At 40.4% G+C, this 25,219-nt stretch overlaps 1 protein-coding gene across 2 annotated transcripts in view; it reads left to right on the top strand.

Annotated features, from left to right (window-relative positions):
• Col24a1 (collagen type XXIV alpha 1 chain) overlaps positions 1-25,219 on the top strand; it is a 298,351-nt gene that overhangs the window by 180,844 nt on the left and 92,288 nt on the right. For both annotated transcript variants that reach the window (XM_045137919.1, XM_045137918.1), the window contains exons 33-37: positions 7,969-8,022; positions 13,230-13,283; positions 13,501-13,554; positions 15,977-16,030; positions 16,363-16,470. In XM_045137919.1, the coding sequence (XP_044993854.1) occupies positions 7,969-8,022; positions 13,230-13,283; positions 13,501-13,554; positions 15,977-16,030; positions 16,363-16,470 (324 nt within the window). The remainder of the gene's footprint in view (positions 1-7,968; positions 8,023-13,229; positions 13,284-13,500; positions 13,555-15,976; positions 16,031-16,362; positions 16,471-25,219) is intronic.

Genomic DNA, 25,219 nt, shown 5'->3' with positions numbered 1-25,219 from the left:
GCACAGTGTTCTCATATAACCAGACTTGACATATTCAGCACCAAACAAAAAAATATAAAAAGGTCTTAGAGATGAGGTCAGTGCCTTTGCATCAACATGGCCTGGGCAGTATGTTTATTGTACCCTTACAGTGCTCATGGCCAAGGAGAAAAAGCACTCAGCAGTGCATGTCCCTCAGCGGACTCAGCCTGATGTCTGCAAAGCATCACCTGCATGCCAGCCAACAGCTTCCCAAATCACATTCAACAGCAGGCACTTGGGGGTCGTGCACGGCCCTGGCCCGCCAAGGCTATGTTGTCCTTGGGCAGGGCATTGAGCGCTAAGTGCTGTGAAAGCCTTTCTAAAATCAAATGCAAATGAACTCATTGTGTCACATTTGGTTTGGCTAGATGAACAGGTATCAGCCTGGTCTGCATTTGTACCAATTATCTGAAAAGTGCTGCTTTCTTTTTACTCTTTCACCCAAAGATTTCTACTTCCTTCTACTGGTGTGAAGAGCAGAAAGGGACATCTTTCAATGGGTAGATTCAAGAGTCCCCTTACTCTGGAGTCCACATTAAGTCTATGCTACCTTAAGTCCATGCTACCTTAAGTCCATGCTACCTTAAGTCTATGCTACCTTAAGCCCATGCTGCCTTAAGTCTATGCTACCTTAAGACCATGCTGCCTTAAGTCTATGCTACCTTAAGCCCATGCTACCTTAAGTCTATGCTACCTTAAGCCCATGCTACCTTAAGTCTATGCTACCTTAAGTCCATGCTGCCTTAAGTCCATGCTACCTTAAGTCCATGCTGCCTGAAGTGCAGAGGAAAGCTGAGCTGTTCACAGTGTAGCCTAAGGGGCTTGCTGAGTGCTCAGGAGCTCTTCTCAGTCCCTTGGGTCATCCATGGTTCCCTTTAGCCTGGATTTCTTTCTGTAGTGGAAGATGGGTTTAGGGAAGTGGTCTATTGCCAATGTAATGAAAATATCTAGGAACTGGAATGATTTATGTCATTATGTCAATGAAATAAATTTCTGTGGATAGCAAAAGTTAAGGAAAGAAAGACTTTTTAAAAAAATTTTTATTTATTTATTTATTTGAGAGTGACAGACACAGAGAGAAAGACAGATAGAGGGAGAGAGAGAGAATGGGCGCGCCAGGGCTTCCAGCCTCTGCAAACGAACTCCAGACGCGTGCGCCCCCTTGTGCATCTGGCTAACGTGGGACCTGGGGAACCGAGCTTCGAACCGGGGTCCTTAGGCTTCACAGGCAAGCGCTTAAGCACTAAGCCATCTCTCCAGCCCAAGGAAAGAAAAACTTTTATCCAACAACAATAAACATTCTCTTTGAACTCACAGAGATAGAGCATGCACTAGGGTTTGTGTGTGTGTGTGTGTGTGTGTGTGTGTGTGTGTGTGTGTGTGTATGTGTGTGTGTATGTATGTATGTATTGGGGCTGGGGGTGGCTTAATGGTCAATGGTGTTGAATTGTCAAGCCTGCCTCCTGGGTTCAATTCCCCAGTACCCATGTAAAGACAGATGCACGATATGGCCCATGCTTTTGGACTTCATTTGCAGTATCAAGCGGTCCTGGGGTGCTCACACTCTCTTCTCTCTAACTCTTGGTCTCTCATACAAATATATATATATATATATATATATATATATATATATATTTCACTAAAAAAGTTTAAAAGCTAAACATTATGATATGTACCCTCAGAGCACCATAGAATTTAGTTTAAAAATAGTAGCAGAACATGGCTGGGTAATCCCAAAATTTCATATTAAACAACATATTTCTAAATAGTATATTGATCAAAAATGGTGATTCGGGAGAACTGTTAAAACATTTTTAACTAAATGAAAATGCAACTGCAACTTATCAGTATTTGTGGGATGCAGCTAACACAGTGCTTAGAAGGAATTCTGTGCCATAAATATTAGAATAACATTAGGAGTAAAATAAAGATCTCACAGCAATAATCTGAGCTTCCATCTTGAGAAACTGGAAAAAGAAGAAGAAATTAAATACAGAGTAAACATAAGGAAATAATAACAGTAAAATCTGAAAAATAATACATAAAACTCACTATAATCAAAAACTTGTTCTTGGGCTGAAGAGATGGCTTAGTGGTTAAGTGCTTGCCTGTGAAGCCTAAGGACCCCAGTTCAAGGCTCGATTCCCCAGGACCCACATAAGCCAGATGCACAAGGGGGCGCACGTGTCTGGAGTTTGTTTGCAGTGCCTAGAAGCCCTGGCACACCCATTCTCTCTCTCTCTCTCTCTCTCTCTCTCTCTCTCTCTCTCTCTCTCTCTGTTGCTCTCAAATAAATAAAGATAAACAAAATAATTTAGAAAAAAAAACTTGTTCTTTTGAAAATATAAAAAAAAAGATGGATATGGTGGTACATGCCTTTAATCCTAGCACTCAGGAGGCAGAGGTCGAAGGATTGCTGTGAGACTAAGGCCAGCTTGAGACTACATAGTGTATTCTGGGTCAGCCTGAGTCAGAGGGTGACCCTGCCTTGTAAAACTAAAGTAAACAAATCAATAGAGCAGAGGGTAGCACTACCTAGCCTATGAAAATTTAAAGGATAGTTGTTGCATCAGCTTTGTGTTGCTGCCAGAAAACACCTGACCAAGAGCAGCTTGTGGGAGGAAAGGGTGTATTTTGGCTTACAGACTCGGGGGGAAACTCCATGATGGCAGGGGAACTATGGCATGAGCAGAAGCTGGACATCACCTCCTGGCCAACATCAGGTGGACAAAAGCAGCAGGAGAGTATGCCAAACATACACAAGGGGAAGATGGCAGTAACACCCATAAGCCCACCTCCAGGATCATCCAGTTCCCAAATTGCCACCAGCTGGAGACCTAGCATTCAGAACACATAAGTTTATAGGGGACACCTGAATCAAACCTGCACAATAGTAAATATGAAAGGCAAATCTTATGTTAACACCTTGACAACTTAGAGGAAATGAACACATTACTTAAAAGATGTCACCAATACTTCCATTTAAAAATACCAGCCAGGGGCTGGAGAGATGGCTTAGAGGTTAAGCGCTTGCCTGTGAAGCCTAAGGTTCCCGGTTCGAGCCTCAATTCCCCAGGACCCACGTTAGCCAGATGCACAAGGGGACGCAGGCGTCTGGAGTTCTTTGCAGTGGCTGGAGGCCCTGGCGTGCCCATTCTCTCTGTCTCTTTTTTTTTTTTTTTTTTTTTTTTTTTTTTTGGTTTTTCGAGGTAGGGTCTCACTCTGGCTCAGGCTGACCTGGAATTCACTATGTAGTCTCAGGGTGGCCTCGAACTCTCAGCGATCCTCCTACCTCTGCCTCCTAAGTGCTGGGATTAAAGGCGTGCGCCACCACGCCCGGCTCTCTCTGTCTCTCTTTCTATCTCAATTAAATAAATAAAAATAAAATATTTGAAAACGTCATTTAAATAGGCACATGTTGACTAACAAGGTCAATAATTAAAACAGAAAGTACTGGACCTAGATGATCTCATTGCTAGTTCTTTCAAACATTTAATAGATGATACATGTTCTCTACAATCAGTTCCAGAAAATGGAAACAGCTGTATACTTCCTAGCTTGTTCTGTAAGGCCAAAATGACCCTTATACCACAACCAGGCAATACATTACAAGAAAAGAAACCCATAGGCTAACATTACTCATGAACGTAAATGTGAAAAATCCTCAACAGAATACTGAGAAATGAATTGCAACATCATGGGTTATGCATCATAACCCAGTGAGATTTATTCCAGGTGTGCAAGGCTCGGTTAGCATTAGAAAATCAATGTAATCTATCACCTTAACAGGCTATAGAAGAAAGCATGATGTTATAAATGCCTCTAGGTAAAACATTTAACAAATCCAACATGCATTCATGATAGATTAAAAAAATAATAATGACAACATAAAATAAAATAAGCATTATCGGCATACTGGAGTAAAAACCCCTTAACTTTATGAAGACTAAATATTTGGGGGAAAGCAACCTCAGAAGCCAGGATACTACTGCATGGTAAAAAGCTAGCTGCTTCTCAGCCAGGGCCCGGGTGAAACCACAGAGGAATTGGCGAGGTGAGCAAGAGCGCTGCTTGTCAGCCAGCTCCAGGGTCATGGAGACATGCAGAGGACACTCAAAGCGCACCACAGCAGAAGTCCAGAACCTGCCGAGAGCACAGCACTCACGTAGACTTAGAACACGCCCACCATGGCTCAGGGGCTTCGAGGAAGAGGGGTGGGGAGGATTCAAGAGCTACAGAGAAGGGAATGTCTGGAGGCACTGCCCCCCACCCCTTATAGTGACTGCACATCTCATAACCCACAAACCTAGGGGTAATCCCAGAAATCCCATTGAGGAGGGCTCTCAGCAGAATGGGGACAGGGAGGAGGGAAATGATGGTATATGATGTACCCATACAGCTTTCTACTTTAAAAAAAGAAGCTAGATGCTTTTTCCTTAATAATGGGAAAGGAAAGGAGAGGAGGGGAGGGGAGGGGAGGGGAGGGGAGGGGAGGGGAAAAGGGCTGGATCTTCTCTTTTAGCTCTTATTCAGAAGAGTCTTCATGGAATGGGAGAATGGGAGAGAAAATATAATAGGACATAGGAATATGCACAATGTGAAATATTTTAAAAAATAAATAATTATTTTTAAAAGACAGTTGTGTTGGAACTTCTAGCTAGTTCAAAAAAGATCAGAAAAGAAGATAAAGGGGAAAGACCCAGAGGATCCAACACAATATTAAGGAATAAAGTTGCAGAACTGAGACCACCCAACTTCAAGATTTACTGCAAAACTACCATAATCAAGACCTTGTGATACTGCAAACAAAGTAGAACAGAGTGCTAAGCCCAGCAACAGAACAGAGCTATAGTCTACATCCTGTGCACTAGCCATAATATATTCTGTAGACATAACCAAATAGTGATCTTTGACAAAACAGCAAAGTCAATTCTATGGGTAGTCCCATCAACAAATTATGCTAAAATGGGTGGATAACCATAACCATATGAAAATTGTATATGGGGGCTGGAGAGATGGCTTAGCAGTTAAGGTAGTTGCTTGAAAAGCCTAAAGACCACAGTGAAATTCCCCAGGACCCACATAAAGCCAGATATACAAAGTAGCACGTGTATCTGGAGTTTGTTTACAGTGGCTGGAGGCCCTGGCACACCCATTTCTCTCTCTCTCTCTCTCTCTCTCTCTCTCCTTGCAAATAAGTAAATTGGTTTTAAAATATGAATCTAGTTCTGGAGAGATGGCTTAGCAGTTAAGGTGCTAGCCTACAAAGCCCAAATGACCCAGGTTTGTTTCGCCAGGACCCACATAAGCCTGATGTACAAGGTGGCACATGCTTTGGGAGTTTGTTTGCAGTGGCTGAGTTCCCTGGAGTGCCCATTCTCTCTCTCTCTCTCATAAATAAAAAAATTTAAGTGAATCAAGATACAACCTTACACTTCTTGCTCTCAAACACACACATGAGCACACACACACACACACACACACACACACACACACACACAACTACACATACACAGCCTCAAAATGTATCATAGACCAACTACAAATTAATTGAAAACACTACCACAGACTTGAGAGTAAACATTTGCAAAGACTATACCTGATAAAAAAGACTTGTGTCCAAAATATGAAATATCTTACAAGTCAATAATTTTTTTTAATTTACTTTTTCGAGGTAGGGTCTCACTCTAGCTCAGGCTGACCTGGAATTCACTATGTAGTCTCACGGTGGCCTTGAACCCAAGGCGATCCACCTACACCTGCCTCCTGAGTGCTGGGATTAAAGGCATGCACCACCATGCCCGGCTACAAGTCAATAATTTAAAAGTGGACAAAAGATCTGAGCAGACACCACACCAGATAAGATGTCATGACAACCATGTGACAGTATGCTCAATGTCATATGTCATTTAAATGGCATGCCATTGTACAGCTATTAGAATCAATGATTAAAACCCTGATAGTGCCAGATGGTGATGATGCTATAGAGCATCAGGAACTCTCAAGGATGCTGGTGGGAATGTGAAATGGTACAGTCACTTGCAAGATAGTTTGTAAATACAAGGCTGAATCTACTTTTAGCAGATGATCTAGTAATCACATTTCTTGTTACTGAAATGACTGAAAACCTTATGTTCACACACAAAAAAAAACTGTACATGAATGTTTTTAGCTTATAGCTTATTTATGGTTGCCAAAATTGCTGTGGCCTGGTTGTGCTACTTCAAAATGTATATGTTGAAATTCAAACCCTTAGTGTAATGGTAATCAGGAGGTGGGAGCTTTGGGCATTGGATAGATCATCATGACATTAGGCTCTTTAACTCTGAGAGTGGTGCTCCAGTGCGATGCCTGCAAGCTTGCTCACTTCTCCTGTCATATGAATAAGAGTGTAGAATCTTGGGCTGAAGAGATGACTTAGCAGTTAAGGCATTTGCCTGTAAAGCCTAAGGACCCCGGTTTGATTTCCCAGGACTCACGTATACCAGATGCACATAGTGGTGTATGCATCTGGAACTTGTTTGCAGTGGCTAGAGGCTTTGGCACACCCTTTGTTTTCTCTCTCTCTCTCTCTCTCTCTCTCAAATTAATAAAGAGCAACATTTAAAAAAAATAATGTGGCTGGGCATGGTGGCACACGCCTTTAATCCCAGCACTCGTGAGGCAGAGGTAGGAAGATTTCCATGAGTTCAAGGCCACCCTGAGACTACATAGTGAGTTCCAGGTCAGCCTGGGCTAGAATGAGACCCTACCTCAAAAAACTTTAAAAAAATAATAATAATGTGGAATCTTATCAGATACAGAACCTGCTGGCTTCTTGTTCTTACAGCCCCCAAAACTGTGAGAACTGAATTTCTTTGATTATTTCTATTAGTTTACATAACTTTGTTATAGCAACCTGAAAGGCAAATGTCCTTCCATAAACAAATGGGAATGCTGTTACATTTATGCAATTGAATTATTCAGCATCAAAAGATGAGCTTGGGCTGGGGAGATGGCTCAGTGGTTTGCTTGCTTACAAAGCCTGCCAGCCTGGGTTCCGTCCTCCAGTACCCAGGTAAAGTCAGACACAACAAATGGCACATGTGGGCTGGAGAGATTGCTCACTGGTTAAGGTGTTTGCCTGCAAACCTAGGCACCCAAGTTCGATTCCCCAGAACCCATGTAAGCCAGATGCACATGGTGGCACATACATCTGGAGTTCATTTGCAGCAGCTACAGGCCCTGGTGCGCCCATTATCTCCTCTCTCTCTCTCTTTCTCTTCCTCTTCCTCTCTCTCTCTCATAAATAAATAATTTTTTTAAAAAATGATATGTGTCTGGTATTCTTTAGCAGCAGCAAGAGACCCTGATATGTACATGCACAAATAATTTTTACCAAAAAATAAGCTATTATGCCAAAAATATCCATAGAATAACCATAAGAGTACATTACTGAATGGAAAAGTCTATCTAAGAAGCTATCTGTGCTTAGTTCTAGTGACACATCATTCTGGGAAAGGCAAAACTCCAGACAGAAAGAGATCATACATTTGTCCCTTTAAAATATTTCATTTGTCACATATTTGCCAGGCTTATTAAATATAGATGCATGATTACCCTACTCACTAAACAAGGTAACATGTAAAATCCCTAACCACAGTATTTGAAGATTATTAAGTGCTTGTTAAGTATTTGTTGAGTGAATGAGTGGATTAGGAGATAAAATATGAATGATACTCCTTTTCTGATTTTTTTCTCTTGAATCCAAACTTAGCATCATTCATGAAACAGCACAATCAATTAAGTATGTAATTTTCATAAGACAGTAAAGTATTATGCTGATAACTTATTTACTGGAACTTGTTTGTAGTAGATACTGTACTACTAATTCCATATTTATGTAGATGTGTTTATTGAAGAAGAATAAACTTTGAGTCTCATGTCCTGAATTTTATTTGTATATAGGGACCACGAGGACCACCAGGCGATGCTGGACCTCCTGGTGAAATGGGAGTGGAGGTAATTTCTTCTTGTGGCTTATTATTTTTATTTAAATATCTTTTATTAAGTTTGTATTTTGTATGGACGCACCATATGTTGGTATCATTTATTTTCCTCCTCCCTTTCCCCATTTCACTGAGGGCCCTCCTCCATGGGATTGCTGGCATTGCCATGAGGCTATGGATTATGGGTTGTGAGAGCAGCAGCCAGTCATTTCGTCAGTTTCTTAAGGTGAATGTGTGTGTGTGTGTGCATGTGCGTGTGCGTGCGTGTGTGCATGTGTGTGTGTGTATACAAAGAATAGTTTTATATTCTTTATTTTTAGAAAGTCAAACCCAACATATCCCATTAAAAGCAGAAACAATTATTTTGTAGACCTAATTTACACATATAAAGTTTTCTTGTATCAATAATCTCATTGAAATGATAAAACAAAGAAAATGAGTAGAGCTTTTCCCTTTGCTGATTTAGAATGCCTTAATAGTTCTTCATTGGCCCTTCCCAGTCTTGATATGTGCCGTCCTCAGCTTAGCAATAGTAGTAACAAGGCGCCTTTGATTACCAATATTATTTTGAGAGCTCTAATACATGCCTTTCTCCTTAGTGTCAGTGACCGACTCCCTGTTGGTCTTTCTAAATATCCACCTTGATATCCCATAAGTGTCTTAAGTTCAACATTCAAATCCATTCCTTTTCTGCATGTCTTCTCAGTTTCATTCCCGTCTTATTGAAAGATACAACTTGTCCCCAGTGACCCAAAACTGAGGGTCATCCTAGAGTACTCCTCCTACCTTGTTCTCTTCAGTTATCTCCCCCCCCCCCTTTACCTCTTTGTTTAGTTTTTCAAGGTAGGGTCTCATTCTAGCCCAGACTGACCTGGAACTCACTATGTACTTTCAGGGTGCCTTGAACTCAACGCAGTTCTCCTGCCTCTGCTCTTGAGTGGTAGGATGAAAGGTGTGCACCACCACAGCAGTCTTTCTTTTCTCTTCCACTAAGCCTCACTGCCTCAGATACGTCTTTCCCTCCTCGTTCTCCTGAAAGCCTTGCGCACCTCCACTCTGATCCCACGCACGCTTAGCTTTCATCATGCACGAGCTGCTTGTTGCCTGTTTATCTTTCTTACAACACTCTTCAGATTCTGTGAGAGTTAGCATCGTCTTGAGGGTAAGTGCCAATTCCCTCACACAATAGAATGTTCAGCCTCTACAGACCTGTTAATCAATCCCTGTGAAACTTTTCTCCTCCCTCATGAGCTCTGGTTTGTAAATCTATTGCTGATTCTTGGACTTGGCCATGCCTTCTTACTATGCACTATCAGCTGGAAGGGCAAGAATAACTAAGAGAAGGTCGCTGGCGCCTTTTGGAGTTAATAATCTATTTCACACTACAGTTACGTAAAATGAGCATTATATTGTGAAAAGTTAGATTTGTATGCAGATGCTGAAAAAGAAATGCCAGAGCAAACCCATGGTGGCTTTGCCCTACTTGCAAAACACCTATGTGTGTGTGTATACAAAAGTAGTTATACAAAAAGAGATATAGCTGTCAGAAAAGAAGGGATACACCTAAGATTAAGGTAACTCCAGAAAAGAGGATAGTATGAGTGAGAACTTTCAACTATGAAACAATGGAGTATTCTATATTAAAACTCAAAGTAGTGACTGAATTAGAGGGAAATTATGCAAACTCTTGTCAAATTTATTAAAAAGCTTGAACATTTTTTCAGACTATCATGTAATTATATAAACAAAACAATGATAAAGTCAGATTTATATTTTAAAAAAATATTTCTAGTAGCTGGATGGGAGAAGGATTTGTGAAGACAAAATAATGACAAGTCTATATATAAAAGGCTGCTGAAGCTGGCATTGTGGGTCATGCTTGAAATCCCAGCAGTTGAGGACTTGAGGCAGGAGAACCTCTGTGAGTTCCAGGTAAATAAACCCGAGTTACGTAGTGACTTCCAGGCTACAGAATAAGACCCTAACTCAAAAAGAAAGAAATGCTACTACCTTCTATGTAGGTAGTAGCATTTACATAGCTTACTGTATTAATGTATTTTCACAACTTAATGAAACAGAGACAGTTATTTTTGTTATTGCTGTGACTTGAATCTGGTGTTTTTTTTTTTTTTCAGGGAGGGGGAGTTTAAGGCAGTGTCTCACTGTAGCCCAGGCTGAACTGGACTTCACTCTGTTGCCCCAAGCTTGTCTTAAACTCAAGAGAGAGAGAGAGAGAGAGAGAGAGAGAGAAGGAAAGAAGGAATGGAGACAGGGAGGAATAAAGGAAGAGAAGAGAGAGAGAAAGGAAGGAAGGAAGGAAGGAAGGAAGGAAGGAAGGAAGGAAGGAAGGAAGGAAGGAAGGAAGGATGCAAACAAGCCAGGCCTGGTGGTGCACACCTTTAATCCCAGCATTTGGGAGGCAGAGGTAGGAGGATCACCATGAATTCAAGGCCACCCTGAGACTACATAGTGAATTCCAGGTTAGCCTGGACTAGAGTAAAACCCTACCTAAAAAAACAAGAAAGAAAGAAAGAGAAAGATGAAGGAGGAAGAGGAAGGAAGGAAGGAAGGAAGGAAGGAAGGAAAGAAAGAAAGAAAGAAAGAAAGAAAGAAAGAAAGAAAGAAAGAAAGACAGAAAGAAAGAAAGAAAGAAAGAAAGGAAGGAAGGTAAAAGGAAGGAAGAAATAAAGGGATAGAGAGGAAGGAAGGGAGGGAGGGAGAAAGGAAGGAAAGAAAGAAAGAGAAAGAGAGAGAGAGAGAGAGGAAGGGAGGGAGGGAGGGAGGGGAGGAAAGGAAAAAAGGAAGGTGAAGGAAAAGAAAGAAGGAAGTTGAGGAAAAGAGAAAGAAAAGTCAGAGGAAGAGAGTGAGGGAAGAGGGAAAAAAGAAAGCAAAGCTGATAACTGCTGAGAAACAGTAGAGGTAGAAATACTTGTTATATAAACTCTGCGGACCCTTTGTATTTGTGGAATTTGGAAAGCAAAGCAGAAAAAGATGTCAGAAATTATTCCCAGATTGCTAGGGTTTGTGACAGACATGGCCCTGCCTTTTCCTGAGTCCAGGAAAGAAAGCATTGAGAGGGAAACACCATAACCTGCTGCTGATCTGTCCACAGCAAAATACAAGTAGCGGAGGTGATGTGACCCGAACGTAACGCTTACACCCAACACTATGCCGCATCCTCTGAGCCTAGAGAAAGCTTGGAGAAGCCATACCTCACAACTTGAAGGAAATTTTAGAGAGTGAATAACAATTCTGCTTTGATACTAATTAGGTGTGCAGTAGGCAATTTTAAGGAAATAATGCCCATTGACAAGTAAAAAATGGAAACTGAGACAGGAAAAATGAATTATGATTTTATTATTATTAATTAAAATTATTTATTAATTATTAATTATAATGATACATAATATAGAGCACCTTCTATGAAGGTAGTAGCATTTACATAGCTTACTGTATTAATGTATTTTCACAACTTAATGAAACAGAGACAGTTATTTTTGTTATTGCTGTGACTTGAATCTAGTGTTGTTTTTTTTTCAGGGAGGGGGAGTTTAAGGCAGTGTCTCACTGTAGCCCAGGCTGAACTGGACTTCACTCTGTTGCCCCAAGCTTGTCTTAAACTCAAGGCAATGGGATCCCAGGGCTGGTACTAAAGGCATGAGCCAGTATAGCCAGCTGGGATCTTGTGTTTAAACATGTAGTCACCAGCTGACAGGTTTGTTTGGGAAAGTTGTGGAAACTTGAGGAGATAGAGCCTTGCTGGGGGAAGTGGACCACTGAGAGCCAGCCTCTCTTTCTGCTCACCCTCTGCTCCCTGTTCGCTCTCTGTTTCCTGACTATGGCTGCAATGTGACCAGACAGCCTCCTGTCCCTCCCGCACGCCTTCCCCACCGTGATAGAATGTAACCCCTCTAAACTGTAAGCCAGAATAAACCTTTCCTTCCTTAAACTATGTTATTTGGTTGCAGCAAGGAGTACAGTAATGAATAAACCTATTTCATAGCTGTAGACGCTAAGGTAAAATTATTCAAGCATAGTAACTAAGGGTAACATAGACCTGAGATTCAAATGTAAGTAGTTTGCCTCCAGAATCTACATCCCAAGGGGTGCCTCTCAGCTTGTGTGGGCCTCCTTGTTAAAACATGTCATGTTTTCCCAGAAGCCTTTATCCGAGTTTATAAATGGCAAGGTGCTTTAAAGTGCTGGTTCAGTATTGATGTAACAGAAATACCCCGTAGATCATAAGATGAGCTATTGATTTAGCCTAAGAAATCAAAGAAGTTAAGAGAGGCAGAGATGGGGGAAAAAATCAGGACTGGGGAGACTGATCAGATTGAAAGCAATTTTGTTATGATAGAAGACCAAAGAGACTTTGCATTCTCTATGAGAGAGTCTTAATCATAGAGTGAATTATTAAATTTTATCATTTATGAGGAGGAACATAATCCCAGGTAGTTTGGCACCAAGATTCTTCTTAAGTATTCACTGCATTGATTTTCAAAACTCTAAAGAAGTTACAAATGTAACCGACAAAATAATTAATATAAAAGCTATTTAAAAGTTAGAGAAATGAAGGGTTTTTTTTGAAATGGATGGTATTAGGGAACTAACCTATTAGCAAGATGACCCATCAAGATGTTCTCAGTTATAGAAGTAGATGCTGGAAACCAAAAAAGAAAAGTTATTTTAACCTGAAGGGCTAAGTTCAATTCCCCAGTACCCAGGTAAAGCCAGATACACAAAGTGACACAGGTCTGGAATTCACTCACAATAGCAACAGGCCTTGGCATGCCCATTCTCTCTCTTTCTCTCTCTCTCTCTCTCTCTCTCTCTCTCTCTCTCTCTCTCTCTCTCTCTCTCTCTCACACACACACACACACACACACACACACACACATTAAATAAATAAATAAAAATTAAAAAGGTGAAAGAACACCTCTGTGTCTGGGGGCAGGACACATGATGTAGTAGAAAGTAGTTGATTTTCCTTTCTCTAATGAAGACTGAGGGGGGGAAATGATCTTAAAATTCCTGCTTCTATATGAAGTTCTTTAGAAATGTGAATAGGTAAAAGTCCTCCCAAAAGTACCTAGTCTTGTGCTCTGAAGGGGGACAGAAAAGACCCTCTTCTGGACTCAGATGTCTTACCTTTGAGCTAACTTACTGCCTTCTTCAGGGGTCATTGCTCTGATTGTAATGTGTCCAATCACTCTATTTTAGGGACCTCCAGGCATTGAGGGAGAAGCTGGTCTGCAAGGAGAACCAGGTGCCAAGGTAACTTTCCTAAAAATAAAAGGAGTATCTAAACTGTTATGAAAATATTCCACATTTGAGATGAATTCAGCATGTAAACAAAAGCCCATTTGGAAGGTGGGGGAAGGACAGGGGACAGAATGGAAAGGATCTTGGAATCCTAGCTCTTGTAATATATGTTCTGTAATTAAACAAACAATGTTAGCAAAAACAGTTTAGTCTCCCTTTTGCTCTCCAGGGAGATGCTGGACCCATGGGCAGTGTTGGAACAGCTGGGGAACCAGGATTACGAGTGAGTACCTACAAGAAACCAGGTTTTTTTTATTATTATTAATTAACAACTTAACATTATGAACAAATCGTATGTTGGTCCCATTTCCCCCCTTTTTATATCTCCTCTTCTCCACTCCCATTCCACTGAGGGCTCTCTTCAGAGGGGTAAGTGGCATTCACCATGGGGCTATGATTGTATCAGTCAGTCTCGGGGGAGGGAGGGACAATGCTTCAGGATACTTCTTCCTCCATGCTGCTCTCGCAATCTTTCTGCCCTTCTTCCACAGTGGTCCCTGAGACTTGATGATTGTGTTCTAAGAAACCAGTTTAATGTGCTGACCCACTTGTTTCAAAACTCACCACCCAAAACCCATCAAAAAAGTGGTGTAACAAACCTTTCTGGTGTACCACAAAATGTCCTCATATCATAACTTAAAAAAAATCACATTCTATTTTACGTATGTAGAATCCTAAGCCTATACATACTTTTTTCAAAATTAGGCACGCTCTCAAGAGCCCTTACCAAAAATTCAGAGTCACTGTGATTATCACTTAAGGTAGCAGTAAGAAGAAATTCACAAGTACCATGGATCATCTCTCAGGATATTTTTAAAGCTAACAGGCATCTTCCTGTTTAAAGATCAAAATCAGATTTATGTTTGAAAATAAACATAAACATGTAGGTGACTGAGCTATCTCCCCTCAGACCTGGGGAGACATAGCTAAGTCAATAAAGTACTTCACTTGCAAGAATGAGGACCTTCATTCAGTCTTCAGAACCCATTAAAAATAAGCTGGATGTCGATGGCTATGCCTGTCGTCTCAGTGCTGGGAAGGCAGAAACAAAGGTCGCACAGGTTTGCTTTGCCAGCTAGTCTAGACTAATTGGTGAACTCCAGGCTACTGAGAGACCCTGTCTCAAAGTAAATGGATGGAGTTCCAGAGGATGACACCCAGGGTTGGCCTTTGGCCTTTACAAATACACATGAACACATGCATCTGCACACATATGCACCCACATGTACACAAGCATGTGTATGTGCATACACATAACAAAGAAAAACCAACCTACAATTATGTGAAGCCAATAAGACACTAAGAAAATATTGTGAATAATTATAACTCAATAGCTTAGAGAAGTTATGCTAATACAGAAAATCTTTATTTTAAGCTACGGTAAATTGTGGGGTTTTTTTCCCTAAGATAAGTGTCCAAGATAAAATTAGATATTTGTTCACTAAAAGATAAGTAGGGGGCTGGAGGGATGGCTTAGCAGTTAAGGCACTTGCCTGCAAAGCCAAAGGACCCAGGTTCGATTCCCCAGAACCCACGTTAGCCAGATACACAAGGGGGCACACACATCTGGCGTTCATTTGCAGCGGCTAGAGGCTCTGGTGTGCCCATTTTCTCTCCCTCTCTCTCTCTCTCTCTCTCTCTCTTTCTCTCTCTCTCCCTCCCTTCCTCCCTCTCTTTCTCTGTCAAATAAATAAAAATAAAATAATTTTTTTAAAAGATAAGTAGGGAGATATATTTTGGCAGCTGGCTTGTTACTTTTTATTTTCCCAGGGGTCTGTGTGGGAGGTAAGGGTAATAGAAAGGCCAGTAATGGAGAAATGAAGCAGCTAAGAATAAGTAAGTACCAGTGAGTCGAGTTGCCAAGAGACCCAGTATGTATAAGTGCCAGTGAGTTTAGTTTTCAAGAGTGCTGGCATGAATAAGTACTGGTGAGTTTAGGTTTCAAGAGAGCCAGTATGAATAAGTACTAATGAGTTTATTCATCTACGAGCTGGTATAAGTAAGTGCTAGCGAATGCAGTTGTCAAGAGAGCCGGTATGAATAAGTACTGGTGAGTTTAATCATCGAGAGAGCCAACACTTAAACAGTTTTTGAACTGTGGTCTGTTTCTACATGTCCTGTATAAGCCAGATACTTGGTGTATCATGGCTCTAATCTTTGTCTCTCTGTAAGGAAGAAAATACAGAAACTCAAAACCTGGTAGAGTGATCATAACCGAATCAAGTTTTATTCACCCATGTAAACTCATTATAGTAAGGAACTATATTTTTTGGAGATGGCAGTATTTACTGTCCTTGAACTAAGAAACACATATATCACTATAGAAATTTCCAGAGCTTCCAGTGAATATGTTATCTATATTTGTCAAAAAATGCATTAATATCCTGGAACCATCTTGTATTTGAATTTATGAGGCTCTGCCTATTTAAATGATCTCTATCTAAATCTATGCAAGGCAAATTAAATCATGCTTATTGTACTGTCAAATCCTCTTTGCAGATAAATTCAAAGCAGAAATAAATGAATATAAGCCTGCTACTTTCTACAGATGCTGCGGGTAAAAATAAACTAAGATAAATGGTATTACATAAGGCATAAAGTGAGTGAAATATTAATCTTACTGTTCCTGTTACAAAATAAAACAGGGCGAGCCAGGTGCTCCTGGAGAAGAAGGTCTCCAAGGAAAAGATGGCTTAAAGGTAAACTGTAATTTTATGTATAAATAGATGTTTTATTAAATCTCGAAAATACTGGGCATAATTATCCTTCTGTGCTAAATAAAAAGTTCATATCTCTCTCTCTCTCTCTCTCTCTCTCTATCTCTCTCTCTATCTCTATCTCTCTTTTTGGTTTTTTGAGATAGGGTCTCACTCTGGTCCAGGCTGACCTGAATTTAATTATGCAGTGTCGGGGTGGCCTCGAACTCATGGCAATCCTCCTACCTCTGCCTCCTGAGTGCTGGGATTGAAGGTGTGTTCCACCACACCCAGCAATTGTGTCTCTTTTAAAGTTGTCTTTCATTGGGTTCTAGGGGACCCCAGGAAGAAGAGGTCTTCCTGGAGAAGATGGAGAAAAAGGAGAGATGGGCTTACCAGGAAGTACAGGACCCTTGGGTATACCGGGTCCAATGGGACTTCTAGTAAGTACTGCTGGGTTCATTTCCAAATAGCGAGTTCCATACCTGAATATACACATGCATACACACACACATGCACATGTGCTTTCTTCTCCTTATATATGTCCATCTAGGAGGCAGTTGGGGGTGTTGAACTGTGTCATGAAAGAGTGACAAAGAAACTTTAAGTATTAGTCCTCTTAAGATGCAAAAAAAAAAAAAAAAGACACTTTTTCCATGAACCAGGGAATTTCTGTCCTAAAGCATTTGTGTTGTTTCACATTTAGTTTGCCTGAATGTTTGGGGTCTTTATTCAAAGAATGGACATTACAGCTATTGCAGCATATCCTAGCTCCAGGATAAAATTCCCTTCACAAGCATAATATAGGCTAGTGTTATCTGATCCTGAATTATATTACTTTCAAAGAAATTCTAAATGTCATAGTAAACAAATTCTCTCAACTTGAGGTAAATGTAAAAAGGGAAGAGATAATGAGAACACATTCTCCTTGGGTTAAACACATGATAACTTGTAAGTTTCTTCCACAAGCAGGTTTTTGGTCATCACCCTATTTTACCTGCCTGCTTCATCTTTCCTGTCTGGCATCTTTAGAAAGCACAGCACAATTGTTTCTAACTGAGCTCTAAGTCTTCTTGACTCTGGAGAGTGTTCTCTTCTTGTGTTCACCCCTTATGATCTGTACCAAAAGTGATTTATCTCTCCTCTGGGCTCTGGCAATCTTCCTCGAGCCTTTTAAAGAGTCAGAGTTATCTTTTGAGCATGTAAAGACCTTCTCCCAGGGAGATGATACCTATTTAAAAGCACATTCTGTCTCGTTCCCATAAACCACAGGGTTTCTCTGCTCATCTTTCCACACGGGGGCTCCGTGAAGACTGAGGAGCTAGTCATGAATGAATCCATCATGTAGACACATCCAGGAGACTAAGCAGTGATGTACACAGCTGGTGATTGCTATGTACTTCTCTGCCTGGATTTCTCTTCCTCTAGATTCCAACCTCTAGGTCATTCATTTATCTACAATGATACAGCCCAGCCCCAGTCAGTTCACTTAAGTTGCTGCTCCAAGTGGAAAGCTCTATGTAGAAAAAGACAGCAAATACCAAAGCAAAGCTTTAACTGGCTCATCACTGACACCTAACCCACCACTGTAATTCCTTTTGTGGTAATTAAAATAATGTGATAACACAACTTCCTTGAACTCATAGATGACTGCAACTGTACATTTCAAAATGGCCTTTAAGAATGAGGCGATACCAGAAGCATCACCTATTTCTGAGCATTAGCAAATTGAGCTGGGCATGGTGCCACACGCCTTTAATCCCAGCACTCAGGATCAGAGGTAGGATGGTCACTGTGAGTTCGAGGCCACCTTGAGACTACAGAATGAATTCCAGGTCAGCCTCAGCTAGAGTGAGACCTTAACTCGAAGAAAAAAAATTGAACCACTGTTCTGTCCAGGTTTCCCATCGTAGTTGATCACCTATTTCTCCTCTGTGCTCTTGGACGAGAACAACTGTGATGGTCATTGTGTGCCGGCACATACAAAGCTTTAAGGATCCTTCCAGAACTCTTGATTTTTGGTCCAGACGCTAAACAATACATACTCATTTATATACATTGAAACATGTCAGTATTCCCCTTTTGCAACCAAAACCACTCAGACTCCCAGCTGAGAGGCTTGTACAAGAGAGGACAGCCCGCGACCTGCTGGTGCGCATTCCTTGCTTTCTGACCTCTTCATCTCAAAACCCAGTGTGGGGAACTGTGTCTTGCCTTCCTAGGGTTCTTGATAGATTTCATCGTTTTTAGAGAATTTATTTCTTTTCCATTAGCATCAGGCTGGACTCACAGAGCTAAGTGAGAAGTGCCAGGAACTTGTGATTCCTGAAGATTCTTGACAAATTTATGTCCCTTGGAGCTGGACTTACTGCTCAGTGAAAGATCATTTGTCTAGTACGCATAAGGTTCTGGGTTTGGTCCTTAGTACCTGAGAGAGAGGGGGCAGGACAGAGAGAGAGAGAGAGAGAGAGAGAGAGAGAGGGAGAGAGAGAGAGAGAGAGAGTGTGTGTGTGTGTGTGTGTGTGCCTAACTTATACCTTAGCATGGACTTTTCGTATCAATTTTTAAATTGTTATTTAAAAACATGTGCATACATAATACAACCATAATCCTACCCCCCCCCCACCATTCTCCTTGGCTTCCCTCCCCAATTCCCCCTCCACTGATTCCCTTTTTCCCAACTAGTCACTGGTCTGTTTTGATTCAATCATTGTCACAGTCAGTCAATTTTTATTTGTCTCTTTTTACCTTGTCATAGACACATATTATATTTTAACAACATTACCTTCTTGTATCCCACATCCCAGTCTTATGCCACTCCTAATTCTTGATTCTTAGAGTGGCTATGCTACAGAAGAAAATGACTACCCCTCCCAGGCAACCTATAACTTCCATTAGCTCATCTGGGAAGTGGAGTGACCTCTCAAGCCCTTTCCCTGTCTGTAACAGAAAGGTTCACTGGCCCCACCATGTGCAGCATTTTCAGGTAACCCTATCTGATGTGAGTTCATGTGTGCAATGGACTTGTTACAGCATGGACTTTTAAAAGCAACTAGCTTGATTCCCTAGCAGAATTATAACAGTCCATGGGAAATAAGAACCTAGAACTTAGGGAAAGGGCTTAAGTATATTGCTGACAGCAATGTGGGCACGTTAGAGAGAAATTATCCAGCAAGACAGCTGGTGATGGAGAGAGCAGAGATGAAAAAGACACTCAAAACAAAGCATGGAAAAATGATAAACACAGATTTCATCTGCTTCATAATTCTTCCCAGGACTGGCCCTGCCTAGTGCACATCTTTGGTACTTTTTTGTTTTTTTTTTTTTTTGCAACAACACATGTGTGTTTCCTTTTTTTTTTTTTTTTAATTCTTTTTGTTGTTCTCTTTGGAATCTTAAATGTCTTTCAGCTTATAAACTCCATAAAAATACCATGGCATATTTTTTTCAAAAGAATTTTGTGATCCAAGGAACTATTGCTTAATCAGGCAGCCTGATGTTAGGTTTATTTTGTACTTTTAAAATTGTTCCTTGGGCAATGTCACAAAGATGCTACCTTGGATTCTTACAAAATAAACAAGAAAGAGTGAAAGAAAGGAAAAAAGCTTTGATTTTTTTTTTTTTTTGAAGAAGCTCTTCCTACTTCCTGAAAGAGTAAGAATGAGACCTATGTTGGAATACTAAGGTAGGAAAAAACATTAGTCAACAAATTTTACATCCAAGCTATATACTTCTTTGAATAGAAGAAAAGGGCAAATTTCATGCTTGAATTCTATGCTAAAATGTGCAGTTGCCTAAGTGCATAACTCTATATTAGAAAAGAAACATCTGCCTGATTTATGGTCTTTCATCCATTTCTAAAAATTTTGCCACTGTGATATCTAAGATCTAAACACATGTGGAGTTATGAACTCCAAAGTAGACTATATTAAAGTGAGATTATTTGGTTTCATCCCTTTAGGACAAAATTCAAATCAGTTAGATATATTAAATTGTGCCTTTTCTGATCTGCTAAGAGTAGAATGAGGAGAGTCTTATTAGAAACCCCAAAAAATAATCAATTAGAATTTGTGGTTGTTAGCATTGACATTTAGAAGGAAAGGATCTAAATCTTAATCAGCTGAGCAGTTTCTGACTCCAATGTTGAAGTTTCTTCTGAAATGTTTCATCTGAACCAACACAGAAAGAAAAAGGATCATCCTGGCTACTGTGCAGCCATGGTTCAAACCCTCACTTCCCCACCAAAGACCTACACATTGCTGGAAACTCATTCCTTCCATTCACACATAACTCATAATGAAGGGGCTGGGACTACTCAAAGCCTCTCAGGTAGCCAATAATTTCACATGGCTCTGTTCCTTCTATCCCTGCTTCAAGCAGAAAGATGCCTATATGTCAAATTAGCACATTAGCTACTGTGTAGATGATCTTTGAAAGAAAGGGATCTATGACTAAAATAGCATTAGCTTGTACCTTTAGGTTTTTGAATTTCATTCAGCCTTATAGCTTAGGATTCTATAGAACATATCTATCCATTCATAAATTCAACAAAGTTTTTAGTACTTTCTGTAAACCAATAATTCTGCTAAGCATTGAATATGCAGCATAAAACAAGAGCAGCAAGGTCTCTGATATTAGATGTTATGATCTTGTAGCAATGACTGACAGCAAATCAAGAATCATTGCCAAATGGGCACATGCCTTTCATTCTAGCACTTGGGAGGCTGAGGTTGGAAGATATCTGTGAATTTGAGGCCAGTGGGATGAAGCAGGGGGATAGGAGGAGAGACCATTCCAAATCAAAAGCAGCCAAATGCTAATCCTGTAGTTGAGTAGTCTCTTCAGGCAGTGAGTGCTCAGTCAAGGTGCTTAATCTCTCCACTTCATCACCCATGGTCTTTTGCTTCCATTCCCATCCAAACTTGAGCCTTGTGATGTCAGGGACGAGGACTTTGTTGTGGATGTGGATGTGTAATGTCCCTTGTGAATTTGCTGGGCTCTGGTAATGAAGTCTTACAATTGTGGTTTCTTCTGTCAGGTCCAGTGGGTGTTTCCTTGCAGAGCTGGCATCCTATCCTCTCTTGCTAAGTTCAGTAGAGCTCCTCTCAGGCTGCTGTGGTCCCCATTCAGCCATAGCCCAGGTGATTCCTTCTTCAGCCCTCATTACAGAGCTAAATCTTCCTAGAGTCCTAACCTTCCCTGCCTCCCACAGGTTCCATATGGCAACATGACATAAGAACCAAGGAAAATAACTGCGTGGTCTTCTTTATCTGACTTTGCTGAAAGACTATGTTGCTTTGGCTATAAGCCTGGTGGTATCAAGAGAGGAGAGAAGGTGCCTTTCTGAACCCCCAGTGAATGGTGGGGAACAAAGATCTACCAAAACCAAAGAAAAGAAATTTATCCAAAGTTCATATTGTCATATTATTCATTCATTCTCTCCCTCTCTCTCTTAAAACATATATATAGGCTTTTCTTTCCTTCATTCTCACCCCCACTATGTGGTAGAAGCCTTACAGTGATAGAAAGTGCCAGCACTGTGGTTCAGAGAAGCCTTGTGTGCCAAGGGTTTCAGATTCAGCTTGGGAGCTGTCAAAAAAAAAAGAGAGAGAGAGAGAGAGAGAGAGAGAGAGAGAGAGAGAACAAAAATAGAATTTAAAAGCCTCTTTTAAGATATCCACTCATTAGGCATATGGGCCCCTGAGGCTGAAAAAGGGTAATACCTCATATTCAAAAGGATAAAAAAGCATGTGAATAATTTGAACAATGTTCCAAATGTTGCTCTATGACAGTGGAGGTGGGGAAGACGAGGAGAGGCCCGGTTTGGGGGTTGGGAGAGGCAGTTTATGAGCCGCATTTGGACAGATGACGTTTAATATGCCAGTTACAAATTCAAGATGCCATAAGTTGGAGAGCTCTCGGTAGGACAGCTGTATAATTTAGGGATTGAAATGCAGGCAGTACTTACAGACGTGGGGACCGGATGAGGTCATCTGGAGAGATGACAGAGGAGAGGGTTCTCCAGTATTTCGAGGTGGGTAAAAAAGGAGGAGGCTTTATTTAAGATGCTGTAAGTTGAAAACAAGCAAAGTAGGGTGCCATGGAAACAAAGACAGGAAAAAGGTTTCACTGTAAAAAAAAAAAAAAAATTCAAATAAAATGATCCAGAAGACTGACTACTGGTTGGTAAAGTCAGGAGTGGTGGCTCACACCTTTAATCCCAGCACTCGGGAGGCAGAGGTAAGAGGATCACCATGAGTTCAAGGCCCACCTGAGACTATGTAGTGAATTCCAGGTCAGCCTGGGCTAGACTGAGACCCTAAATTTTAAAAAAAATAAAACACTGAGTCATGGGTATGGTATAGTAAGGACAAAAGTCCAGGTGAGGAAAGATGAAGGTAAGACTACTGATAAGGACGAAGCTAAGGTCTTTCAAAAAGTTAAGAGGGAGGCTGGGCATGGTGGCACATGCCTTTGAACCCAGCACTCAGGAAGCAGAGGTAGGAGGATCACCATGAGTTCAAGGCAACCCTGAGACTGCATAGTGGATTCAAGGTCAGCCTGAGCTAGAGTGAGACTCTACCTTGAAACAAAAAAGGTAAGAGGAAACTTAAATTGGACCTCAAAAAGTACAGGAAGAATGAATAAAGGAAGGAAGGAAGGAAGGGGAAGGATTGAGGAAAGGAGGGTGGCAGGGACATAAGATTGAGAAATTTTTTGTGAGTAACTTTAAACCTATATGAATGCTGTTGGTAATGAGCCAACAGAGAGGATGTGATAGAAAGTGAGGACTCTTTGAGAAAGGAAATCCTGGAATAAGTGAGTAGGCAGTATCTTCAGAGCACAAGTGAGGATCTTGTCCCACACTGGGAATGTATCTTTTCTTCTCTAGAAGAGTCAGCGGGCAAAAGATGCATATTCATAAACAGGGATGTTAGTAGTTTGGTTTGAGATCATAACCTCAGACTCCTAATATGATTGCTACTGTATCTTATTGAGTTGCAAGGCATACTTATTAACTGGAAATGAGAAGAGAACTTGAGGTTTAAAAGTGGAGATGAATGTGTAATTTATTTTCAAAGTCATGACAAGTGTCTCAGTTATACACCTTTATGAGACTAACCTCTGTTATCAATCAGTAGGTGTAAGGCAGCCCTCAAATTGTGAATGCTTGTATAAACATAGTGATTCCTAAATTGAATTGATTGTTGGCAAGTAGCATCACCACATGTGAGCTGATAAACAAATATTTAAATTGAGTGTAGCTGTGAGTACTGACACATTTAAGTGTTTGTGAGTTTACTCACACCAGCAGTATAGTGAAGGTTTAAAATTGTAAGGCATAAATATGAGATTCAGATTTCATGACTTAAAAAAAAGAATATAGCCACCTCAATGGATGAATCAAAAGCATTCATTAAAATTTAATCTCCATACTTTCACTATCATATTTTTTCACTATCATATTTAATGGGGAAACTTTAAAGAAATAAGCCAAGGCCCCATGACTACCCATTTCTACATAGTATCACTCACATAACATTGATAGTAATATAAAATAAATGGCAATATGTATTTTGGGTACCAAAACAAACTAAATAACCTACAAATTCTGAGAATCAATGGGAGTTCAGTATGATGTTGAATGCAAAATTAATAAAAATGGATTCTGGTTTGTTGTTTTTTTACCAGCAACAATTAGAAAAATGTGTTAAAATAGAATTTTCAATAAAGTTAGGAAAAAATTAAGTTCTTAGGAATAAATGTTTAAAAACTTGTAGTTACCATTTACAATTAAGAAAAGTATGTTTTATTTAATTTATTTATTTATTTGCAAACAGAGAGAGATAGAGAGGAAATAGAGAGAGAATGGACACTCCAGGGCCTGTAGCTACTGCAAACGAACTCCAGATGCATGTGCCTCCTTGTGCATCTGGCTTATGTGGGTCCTGGAGAATCGAACCTTGGTCCTTTGGTTTTTTAGGGAAGTGCTCTCCAGTTCCAGGTATGTTTATTTTTAAAGATCTGAATAAATGGACAGATAGGTTATGATCATGAACTGGAAGTTTAAATGTCATGAAATTACCATTTAGTTTCTAAATTAGTTTATACATTTAATATTATCTTAATCAAAACTTTCTTCAGAAGCCAGGCGTGGTGGTGCACATCTTTAATCCCAGCACTCAGGAGGCAGATGTAGGAGGATTGCCATGAGTTCAAGGCCACCCTGAGATGACAGTTAATTCCAGGTCAGCCTGGACCAGAATGAGACCCTACCTTGAGAAACCAAAAAAAAAAAAAAAAAAACCTTTCTTCAGGCTGGGCATGGTGGTGCACACCTTTAATCCCAGCATTCAGAAGGCAGGAGGATCACTGTGAGTTTGAAGCCACCTTGAGACTACATAGTGAATTCCAGTTCAGCCTGGGCTAGAGTGAGACCCTACTTTGAAAAGAAAATTATTCAGGAGGGGCTGGAGAGATTGCACAGTGGTTGAAGGTCCTTGCTTGCAAATCCTGACAACCTGGGTTTTATTCTCCAGTACCCAAGTAAAGCCAGATGCACAAAGTGGCACATGGATCTGGAGTTCACTTACAGTGGCAGTAGGCCCTAGCATGCCCATCCCCCAACTCTCCCTCCCTCTCTCTCTCTCTCTCTCTCTCTCTCTCTCTCTCCCCTTGCAAATAAATAAATAAATAATATCTTTAAAAATTAGGACTTTATATAGAATTTTATGAATTAAAATTGATTTTAAAGTTTTTATCAAAGACAAAGGAGCCAACATCAAGACAGTTTTAATTAAAAAAAATAGTTGGGGAGGTTTGAGAGGTGAAAGTTAAACATACTAGATAAATTAACAACTCACACCTGCAATTCCAACAGTCGGGGGCTGAGGCAAGAGGATTACCATGGATTCAAGGATGAACAGTAGCTGACACTACCTACACAATGCCTGCATATTCCAAGGGGGAAGAATAATGCCATTGAAATAAAAGAGACTATTTGGAAAGAAGGGATTCAGTGGAGGAGGGACTTGGGAGGAGAAGGGAGGGGATTATGTTCATGGTGTATTGACTATATGTTTGCACGCTGTCAATAAAATGTTAAGAAAAAAAGAGAAGAGATTTGTAGAATATGAAATGAACAAAATAATAATATGTATAAAATTTTTACATGTAAGTTAAGAAAAGGAC

Source organism: Jaculus jaculus, chromosome 19, assembly GCF_020740685.1.
Source record: "Jaculus jaculus isolate mJacJac1 chromosome 19, mJacJac1.mat.Y.cur, whole genome shotgun sequence".
Classification (NCBI taxonomy): domain Eukaryota; kingdom Metazoa; phylum Chordata; class Mammalia; order Rodentia; family Dipodidae; genus Jaculus; species Jaculus jaculus.
This window is presented reverse-complemented; position numbering and strand designations above follow the sequence as displayed.